The sequence below is a fragment of the Chaetura pelagica genome, unplaced genomic scaffold (genome assembly GCF_000747805.2).
Source record: "Chaetura pelagica isolate M959 unplaced genomic scaffold, ChaPel_1.0 scaffold1391, whole genome shotgun sequence".
In the NCBI taxonomy this organism is placed as follows: domain Eukaryota; kingdom Metazoa; phylum Chordata; class Aves; order Apodiformes; family Apodidae; genus Chaetura; species Chaetura pelagica.
The window spans coordinates 65700-76189 of record NW_009952169.1 but is presented as its reverse complement, the minus strand read 5'-3'; the positions used below and the strand labels follow the sequence as shown (position 1 = coordinate 76189).

The following is a 10490-nucleotide window of genomic DNA, read 5'->3' as shown; positions in this document are numbered from 1 at the left end:
CTCCCTCTCACTGAAGGGGGGCAGGAGCTTTGGAGTTTACAGAGACAATCCCAGTCCCAACGTTGGACAGCAGAGACACAGATCATCTCCTCAGACTCCTGTCCCACCTATGATCTAATGATGAGGAGATGCTGGCCCTTAGTTCTGTCTCCAGCTGCCACAGAACTGCTCAGAAACAGCTAAAGTCCATAATTAGAGCTGGGTCTACTACAGGGAGTGCATCTAGGTGTGCCAAAAAGGAGGGGAAAGGCAGACTGCTCTTCCAAAAGTGCTGAAATTTCCCCTTCTTTGCATAAGGGAGGTGGGGAAGAAACAAAAACTCACTCCCTGATCTCTTCTTCCTAGGGGAATGGTACCCTTTAAGCAAAAGAGATCTTCAAAAAGGGGAAAAGTTTTAATAGCAAGCAGGTGGCTTCAGCACATTTCCTGCTGCTCATGGATGACATCTCCCTTTCCCCAAGGTCTGTTAGTGGTGAGACAAAGAGCTGGGAATGGGGTTCCCAGGAAGGTCTCTGTGCTGAGCACGGGCATCATGCTCAGCCTGTGCGTAGCAGCCCTACCCAGTCCCCTGGGCCTCTGGTTTGTCAGCAATTCACTGCCTGGGGGAGAAGATTGAAACCCTAAAGCTGAACAGGGCACTGATCAAGCCACGCCACCCCGAGGTGCAGCTGTGAAGTTATACTCTAGGTTATTGCATAGAAGGTTTGGCTGTGTTAGCTGGGCCTAAATGACAGTCTGGGAGCGCTGTCGGAGGCTCAGGGGCTTCAGAGAGCTGTTGGAAGCAGCTGCAGGCTCTTGCAGTGGTGGCTGGGATTCCTCTTTTCTGGAATGCTCTTCATACCATTCCTACAAGGGGAGATCAAACAAATCAGGATCAGGCCGTGCCCCACGGCAGACCCCAGCAGGACCCTTGGGCTGCTCTGCCCTGGGAAGGGAGCACATCTGCTCAGGGACAGAGAGGCTCTTTCCCAAGCCCTGGATGGCTCCTAACCTCCTGGAACAACCTGGCTGGATGCAGCACTGCAGTGATGGATGCATGGAGAACTTGCCACTGGTGGTCCAAGCAAGAAGTAGCAGCTGTGGCTCAGCCCCAGTTGGCTGAACTGGACCAACCTGGGCAAGGATGTCCCTCCTGAATGTCTAGGACTCTAGTGCTGATGTCCCCATCAACTTTGGGAGTTGCAGTGTTGCTCCCAATCCTGGGCAGCACCCACAACATGTTACATCCCTGAATCAGAGACCAAGCAGAACAGAGGAGGAGCCTCTCTGCAGGTTCCCACCCAGCTCCGTGGAAAGTAACAAGATTATTTTTGTTAGGGGGACTGAGGGTTCATCCCCATACTAAGCTGACCAAGGGAAAAAGGAGAGATTCAAGAGTTACAAGATTAATTCTTGCAGTACTAACCACTATGTTAGCCCATGACCTTCATGGTGAAGGTCTGTCAGGCACTGCAGTGACCAAGTCCATGGCATTAAGCTCCTGAGCATGCAGGGCACTAGCAGGAATTTTCCAGGAAATCAGCTGAAGAAATGTTTCCCATGTGAGGGAAAGCCAGGCAGCCCTGCTCACACCAAGGAGTACTCAGCCTGGAAGAACACTTGGTTCCTGTGTCACACAGACACACCCAAACTCAAACACAACCACATTCCACTGGCTTAAGGAATCAGTGCTCTGGAATGCACCAGGCACGTGCTCAGAGCCCAGCAAAACACCTGGTGAGACCAAGTGAGCTCAGCCCCACAAACACCCTGAGTGTGACTCAGCTGACACACACCTGCACAGCCAGGCACCTGCACCCACCCAGGAGGCTCCTGTGGCTTCAGAAGAGCAAGGACAGCTCCATCTCATCCACACTTCATCTGCTGCCTACCCTCCTCACAGAGCTGATAGCTGCCTGGGTCTTGGAGGAAGGCAGCTTTGAGTCTTTCAGAGGATGGTTTGTTGTTCTAGGCAGTTATTGTGCCCTCCACAGAGACTTGCTGGTATTTCCAGCTCAGGCCCACATACCTGGATCTCCTCCTCATACATCTTCATACTCAAATCACTCTTGGTCCTTGATCTGCGTCCCAGAAACACTGTTGACATTTGCTAAAGAGTTGGGGGAAGGAGGAGGGAAAAAACAACAAATAAAGACACTGATCAGTCACTGAGCAGCTCACAGGATCAGTCCTGTGAACTTCAGGCGTCCTTCCTGCTGCCAGTGATGAACCTGGGCTATCCTGTCCCAGGAGGAAGGCATTAGGTGCACATCACCCAAACTAATGCAGGCTGAGACAAATCACCCAGAGCAGATCCCCAGGGACTACAGAGGGAGCTGCAGGTTGGGTGGATGTGTCTGTCAGGGGTGGGTGTCTGTCCCTGGAACAAGGCTCACACCCAAGTTTCCAAATCAGTTCTCATCTAAGAAAAAAATCAGGTCCCACTTCTCTAGACCACATCATTTACTCCACAAGCCTGGACTTCTCAAAACCTGTCAGCAGAGCTGAAGTCTGAGTTACTCTCTGACCATGTGAGTTACTAAAACAGATTGAGACTCAAGAGAAACCTCAGGTCTGGCATCACCATGCTGTGCTCCACAGTAAGGCTGAGGACAGCACCCTCCTTTGGTTTATTGTCTTGAAAGCTGCTTCTGGTCAGTACCCACACTGTTATTTTGAATTTTGTCTGTGTAACAAGAGCTCAGCCTTTGTCCACCAAGCCAACCAAAACAAATAAAGGTCGTCTGAGAGACTCTAGACTCTGCAGTTTGTAGTGGTGATACAAGAATATAATGGCTATTATTAAAACAACCACTTAAGCTCTTCCCAGATGCACGAGACAAGAGTTCTGAGACACGAGCAGTTACCCAGGTCAGCTCATTTTTCCAATTATCCATCCTGTTTTAGAACGGAAATGTAAGCAATGCCATAGAGAAAGGAAGCCTGGTGTTTGGAATCAATACCATCAGATTGCTGCATCATGTTTCAGGACTGTCCAAGCCTAAGGGTATGATGGCACAGAGAGAGGTGAAAGAATTACAAGACAGTGGCTTCCTTAGAGAAGAGGAAAACTACTTTTTTCCACTCAGCAGAGGGTCAGGACAGCTCAAAGTGAAGTTTGCAGCAACAGCAACGAGTCTTTGTCAGAGTAGAGGGGAAATTCAGCTGCTACTTTTCATAGAATCATGGAGTGGTTTGGGTTGGAAGAGACCTTCAAGATCATCTAATTCCAACCCCCTGCATAGGCAGGGACACCTCCCACCAGCCCAGGTTGCTCCAAGCCCCATCCAACATGCCCTTCAACACTGCCAGGGATGGGGCAGCCACAGCTTCCCTGGGCAACCTGGGCCAGAGTCTCACCACCTTCACACTAAAGAACTCCTTCCTAATGTCTACCCTAATTCTCCCCTGTTGCAGTTTTCATCCATTCCCCCTTGTCCTCTCACTACAAACCCTTGTCAAAAGCCCCTCCCCAGCTTTCCTGTGGGCCCCAGAGCAGCAAAACGTTGTGGCGACGCTGCCGAGTCCCTCCAGGAGCTCAGCCCTCAACGCTACAAAGACATGTGCAACTTCTCTTTTAAGACAGCAAAAAGAGGCATTTGTGGTCCTGGCACACCTCCCTCCCCTGAAGCTGAGAACTTTCAGTTTAGGGTTTCCTCTCACCCCATATTTGTCCATCTGCAACACGATCTTCTGCAGCTGAGACGTGTCGACGGCAGCCGAGCTCCTCTTGTAGAGCTCAATGATGCCAACCACTTCCTCCTTGGAGATCTCTTTCTCCAGCACAATGCCATTGTCTTCTGGAGAGGAAAGAAAAGCAAGTCTCCAAGATGATCATTGCTTCATCAGCCACTGTGATAATCCTAAGGAAGGAAAAGCCTAACAGCACACAGGACCAAGCCAGATGTCAAGCACAGTCTGTACCTCCTGCTGTTACTAGAGTGTGCATGTCCTTGTCTCCCAACAAGGCAGGGAAGAAGTTAAGAAGCATCTAAGATAATTAAATCAACAGGCTCCTCAGTATCTTAAAAAAACAAAACGAACCCTTGTAGCTTTTTGTAAATTAACTAGCAGAGCAAACAACCCACACAGGAGTTGCTGCCTTTTGACCTTCAACTGCCTAACACGGCTTGGAAGTTCAGTGCTATAAAAAGATCTTCCACTGCACCCTCCAAACTGGGTGCAGGAGGGATCACCAGGACAAGTGTGTCTGTAACTAACCACACCTGGCTCCTACAGGCCCTGCACCACACAAATGTGACCTTCTGGCAGCTAAGATGAGGGGCTGATCAAAGCTACACCCCTGGCTGGGGCCTTCATCACGTTTCTGCAGGGAGGATTCTCTGGTATGAAAGGTGAGAGTGCAGCAGTTACATCTCCTTCCTGCAAAAATGGGTAAAGAATTATTTAGATGAGTCTGCACAGAGAACGACCTGCAAACTCTGGGTGTAGATCACCTGAAGGGGTAGCAGGAAAGGGCTGCAAGAGGTTAACGTGTTTATGACACCTAAATGAGCAGGTTGTGAAGTTACACGTGGTTTTAGACACTCAGCTCAGGAGACAAAGGACAGTGAGTAAAACTGGTGGCTCCCAGGGGTGAGGGGACAGGAAGGCATGTCCAAGACCAGCATGTAGTTACCAGTCTAAGTCCAACTGGGAGATGTGGAAAGCAACTGTTGTCCTCCATGTCATGGAGTGCTGGAAAACCATTTGGATCTGGCATTTCGGTGCCTGGATGCTGGACTTGGAGACACATGTTGGTGTCACTGAGCATGTCAGTGAGGAAGGGAAATTGGTTTGAAAAGGACAATCACTTTCCCTTCCTGAAAGGTCTCACACTGAGCTTTGCTACGTGGTTGCTGGACTTCCTATCTTTGGTTGAAATGGCTCAAGTAGTTGAAGTTTATTATGTGTGTGTGCACATATATGTAAAAAAAACAACCACACACACACACAAAGGTTTTGGGAAGCACTGGGGGAGAGATGAGGGGCAGAGCAGAAAGGCTGGATAGAAATATCACACAAAAGCACATGAATAAGCTTAGAAAGTCAGGCTGAGAAAAACAAATCTGTACTTTGCTGGCCAGTCCCATTCTCTCCTAGAGACTTGAGGCACCAGGGAGAGAAGACACAACCAGCCCTTGGTTCTGACCTTCTGAATCCTGGTTCTTCCGTGTGTAGTTCATCCGGAAGACAAAAGCATCCAGAATAAAAGCCACAATGATTGTCATCACCACCTGGAAGAGGACATGAAGAGATCAGGAGGCTGCTGCTGGGGCATTCTGACAGTTCACTAGTTTATCTGGTCTGTGGCTCCAGCTCCAGGCCCCTCAGCTCCTCCGTGGCAGAGGGGATGCCCACGTCACACATCTACCTGTGAGTGAACTGCTCCCAGGCAACCACAGGAGGGACACCCCAGAACTCATGTGCTGCCCCAGTCCTCACCCCAGGCTCAGATTTGTGCAACATCAGCTTTGTCAATGCCCAGAAATTCAACTTTCTGCAAGTGATGTGAACTCACACCTCCTTCTGGAAGATGTTGGTGTAGAAGAGCAAAGTTGTCCTTATTTAGGGACTGAAACTCCCTCTGGAACACAGTAAAATCTGTCTCCCCTCCCCATCCCCACTATTTCACACACAAAGCATGTCCAGAAACCTACCATGGTCACAATGTAGAAGATCATGAAGTAAAGACGGCTCCAGTGAGTGGTTTGGGATGTCACCCCTTCCTAAAGAGGAGAGGAAAGAAGTCAGTAGTGCACAGAAGAAGGGAGAGTCTGCTTTTAACTGCCTGCCAACAGAAAAAGCAGCATGAACACCATCTCTCACCCACAGTTAGCTCCAGGGACTGACTGTCCAATATCCCAACTAGTCCTTGCAGCTCATTTCCAAGCTAAAATGAGCAGTTCCTCCATACAAGCAGACAGAACAGCTAAAGCTCATGGCTGTAAGAGCCATTGCTGCAAGGAGAACACATCCTGGACAGCAGGCTGACAAGCTGGAATGCAGAGTGACTTCTTTTGTCCTGAAGGCTGGTGAAGATCCACCAGATGTGTCCAGCAGCAGGCCAGGGGTGAAATGCCACCCAACCATCAGGACCAAAAGAAGCCTGGCAACAGCAAGTGACAACCTGGGCCCATCTCCAGTCACCAGGAGAAGAAAGCAGTGGTGGTGTGGAAGATGTAGCTCAACTGGCAAAGAGTCCATGGTGTCCCTAGACCCAAGGGAGCTGAGGTGTACTTACCATGATGATGTACCAGTCATTGACGACTGTCAGCTCAAACAGTGTCACTGTGCACGAGGGGAGAAAAAAAAACTTAGACCCACAGCACCAGCAGCATGGCTTAATCTGCATTTCTTAAAACAATCTGAAACAGATCTGCTTCTTTCCAGCAGAGAGCATGGAGACCTCTGAAATCTCCAGGAGATAAGCACCTCTGCTCATACATGAAGAAGAATCACAGACAGCAATCAACACATTCAAATTATTCTTCATCAGGTGGTTTAAAGAAATGTATTAGCATCACTGTGGGTTCTTGAGAAGGGCAGTGACTTAAAGCCCTCCTTAAACACCTCAGGAAGTCTGAACAGATCTGCTGGCTTCACATGGGCTTTGAAGAGATGTCTGTGTACCTTGCAAACCAGTCATGACACACCTAAGTCAGCTGGAGCTCTCCAGATACAAAGAGGATGCCAAGAGTTTGAGGTGTGTTAGAAGGACTCTGGCTCACATGAGCCTCACAGCCCTGCCAGCCAGCTCTGCAGGAACACGGATGCACTAAGGAATAGTCTTTGCTCTGGACAAAACTGCCCTTACCAAAGCTGTTCAGAATGTTGTCAAAGTTGTTGAGATAGTAATAACCTTCTTCCACAACCGTCTTGTTGCCGACCGTGTGATTCAGGAAGCGGTAGGAATCTGCGACCGTGCTTGTGCTGGTCAGGGAGAGAAAAGGAAAATCTCATGGTGTTATAAATGCCAAAACCACTCAGAAGAGGGTGAGCAGGGTGGTAGTTTCTGCCTCTTGAGCAACAGTTGCATTTTTCTTTGAAAGAAAACCTCCCTCCTTCACAGCTCAGCACAAGCCCAGGGAGCACACGGAGTGTTTCTAATAATTCAGGAAATATCACACCAGGGAAACTAAGTGTTTGAGTTAGACTCATTGGCTCACACCAAAAGCTTGGCATTCCCAAATTTATGTTCCACTTAAGATAAAAAGGGCACAGAAGAGCTTAGCTTCCAAGACCAGGTGAATTTATCTTGGTACCAAGTGAAGCCTAAATACCTAACATGTCTGGCCAAGCAATTCGGACATCACCAAGGTAAGATCTGGCATCCCCAAGGTAAGAACTTCAACTTGACTCTAGAGCAGATGCTACAAGAGTTTCCAGCCATGGTAACACAAAGAAGTCCTCTCAGTGCAGCTACCTGAGGCTAGTTACAGAGCTCCATAAAACCAGCCAACCTCTCCCTTTCCAAATGCGACTCAAAAGCCATTTCATCCCATCTCACCTAAAGAAGTGAAGAGTCCTCCTAGGTTTTCACAGCATGTTGCCTCAGCTGCAAAACCCCGTTCAGACCCATCCTCTGGCCCCTTCTCCACAGGGAGATGGAGCTGCCAGAGCTCCCTGTTACTGGCTGTGCACCAAAGCCACTGCAGAGGGGATGGATTTGTGGTACTTACTTGCAGCAGTTTGGGTAGACCATGCCAGCAAAGAACTCCATGCCAACGATGGCAAAGCAATAGTAGAAGATCAGCAGGGTTAAACCCAGGCTGGAGGCAAAAACAGAAAGAGTACTGTGCTACTGAAGAGTTGCTAGGGCAGGGAAACACAAAAGTGACAGGCTGGTTGCTCTGGAAGCAGTTTCCCATGGATGGGAAGCAGCCCTGAAAACCCCAGACCACCCTCCCTGCCACTGCAGTCCGTTGCCAGCTCTCACTCAAGAAGTCCTTGGACAAGGAGCTTGCCACTCACTGAGGAGAGAAACTAAAGAGCAGGCTGGATTCCCTCCCAGTCTGCCTTTTTCTGGTGAACAAATGTCTCTCCACAGTTTCTTTCATGAAGAACGACACTGTGCCCTCTCCACGTCCTTGGGTGCAGGGACTATGCCAAGGACAGGGCTCTCCAGCTGACATGCTCTGCTCAGACCTCCCTCAGGGGAACAAGGCCTGAGGATGCCCCACTCAAACACCAAGCTCCTTCTGCCCCACCATTTCACAATAAAGCTCTCGAGTGGCTGTACTAAGGACAGGGAAACATCAGAGCCTGAGGATATTCATGCCAGTGTTTCTCCCAAATGGGCTTCTCCCCTCTCACCAAAAGCTGAGGTGGGGGAGAAAAATTAAACAAAGCATTGACTGTTTTCCTCCTAACAGAAAAGCAGGAGGAGGCCCAGGGTGCTGGAGTGTTGCTTCTCACACAGTGCTCCAAGAAATGGGAAGATTAACACCCCACTGCAGCACAATGAAGAATCAGTAACAGTCTATTGCCAGATCAGAGCATAAACACCTTGAGAGGGTATCCTGACCCCAGCCCTAGACACTAAACCTTGACTCCCCTCTCCCCACCATCACCAAAGAGGAGAAGTTAGTACCTGGCCATCCTGGGGAACAATTCAAACATAGTGTCCAGGACGTTTCTGTAACGTTTCTTCAACTTAAAGAGCCTGAAAGGAGGAGCCAGCAGTTAACTACACACTGCAACTTCCCTGCTGTTGGGGTTGGAAATAGTGAAAGAGAGTATCTCAGTCCTCCATAGCTCCCAGGGCAACAAACAGGAAGGTTTCCTGACACCAAAATCACTTGCTCACCATGCCCTGCTGTCCCATCTGAATCTTTATGACACACCCAACTCAGTATTTACAGGACTGAGGAACCTCAAGGAAAAGTCTGGTGTCTTTTTATGCAGCATGATGCACAAACAGCTATTTCAAAACCAATAAAATCAGAAGAACTTCAACCAGTCCTATGGACAGGGTCAGGATTCACTACTGCCTTCCTCAGACACAAACTTTCCTGTGTTTCCCCCATGACCCAGTAAAAATGGATGAAAGAAAACTACATTGTGCCTGCTAATTTAAGCTTTGGCAACTCAATCAGCCTTTGCAGAGAAACACAGCTGCCAAACACAGGCTTTGGCAGGGGAGCAACAGAGAAAACATCTTTTTTCTTTTTTTTCCTTCCCCCTTGAGTGTCATAAAACGTTCTCTAAATCCTCACTGAAGAGCTCAATGACGTGAGCTTGTTTTTAACAAAACAACATTTTGCTTCACATGCCTTCCCCCTGTGGCTCTCCTGAGTGCTCTGCAAAGGTGAATGGACCCCAGAGCAGCCTCGAAATGAGAGGGTTAATCAGACCCATCTGACTTGAGCTGCAGAGAGGTTACAGGTCACTGTGTGAGACACAGTTAGGGCAGGGTTGTACTTCACCCCAGAAAGCAGCATCCTTTGAAAACTGTAATTTCTGGTAATTCAATGGAAATTATTAAACTGGCTCACCCTGACAGAAGAGCTTTTCTCCGAGCAGCATCAGACAATTTAGAGGAGGTGTAAGAACCCCACGAAGGCAGACACAGGATAATCTGCCCCTGGTAAATCCCTTGATCTCTATTAGAGATCAGCTTAAGCTCCAAAGCCCAGGGTTTCATATCCCAGCCCAAGTTTTTGTTATCATCCATTTTGATAACTCTGGCTAATCTCCTTACCCCACGCAAGTCCTGTTTGCCATGGTCACCTACCCACAGAGCAATCCTTGGCCTCTCCTGCTGAGGAACTTGGTTCCCAACTGGATTGATGGAATACAAGCCTGGCTGTTTTCTTCCCCATCTCCCCTCTGTGACCCCCCAGCCCTCCTGTCTCACCTCAGCAGCTGAAGAGGCCGCAGGACCACGATGAAGTAAAAGGGCTCCATGTTGAATGCCAGGGCCATCAGCCCCAGAAATGCAAACAGGGTGACTGAGAAGTCAAATCTGGAAAGAAAAACATAATATAAAGGAAGAGCAATGATTTATCACTAGAGCTTCAGCAGAGAAGAGGCCCCTGGTGCTTTTCCAGCCCAAAAGGATGCACAAGGGCAGAAGAATTCTAATAGACTGCTGATGGCCTTGTCTACAGGCCTAAAAACTCATCTCAAAGTCAAGTTTTATAAGCCAACAATTTTCACCACCTCTCTCTCCAAAACATCAGTGGGCACTTACAGATTCCAGCCTGAGGACAGGTACTCAACAGGCCCCAGCCCAGTGGTCTTCAGGAGCAGCTCCACGCCGTAGACTGAAACCAGAGGACAGCATGGTCAGCAAGAAGCAGCAGCACAAGGAGGGCTAATGCAAAGCTTTGCCCTCAGTGCTGCTTTAAGAGCAGAACTTCTGAACACAGAGTCTGCAGACCCATCCTTCTTATCCTCAGTAAGATGCCAGAGAGACATTTTCCCTCCTAATCAACACAATTCCCTGTGTTTGTGGTGACTTCTCTCCAGAGCAGCCTACAAACCACTTGGCTGGGTAACACTATCAA

At 48.9% G+C, this 10490-nt stretch overlaps 1 protein-coding gene across 1 annotated transcript in view; it reads right to left on the bottom strand.

The window, feature by feature from the left end:
• Positions 1-723: 723 nt before the first annotated feature.
• The window catches only part of TPCN1 (two pore segment channel 1), a 47462-nt gene continuing 37695 nt past the window's right edge, over positions 724-10490 (bottom strand). The window contains exons 18-28 of the mRNA XM_010007287.1: positions 10175-10247; positions 9839-9946; positions 8573-8644; positions 7662-7751; positions 6797-6912; positions 6224-6270; positions 5640-5708; positions 5132-5216; positions 3643-3779; positions 2009-2089; positions 724-846 (exon numbers count right to left, since the gene is read on the bottom strand). Coding sequence (XP_010005589.1) covers positions 724-846; positions 2009-2089; positions 3643-3779; positions 5132-5216; positions 5640-5708; positions 6224-6270; positions 6797-6912; positions 7662-7751; positions 8573-8644; positions 9839-9946; positions 10175-10247 — 1001 coding nt within the window. The remainder of the gene's footprint in view (positions 847-2008; positions 2090-3642; positions 3780-5131; positions 5217-5639; positions 5709-6223; positions 6271-6796; positions 6913-7661; positions 7752-8572; positions 8645-9838; positions 9947-10174; positions 10248-10490) is intronic.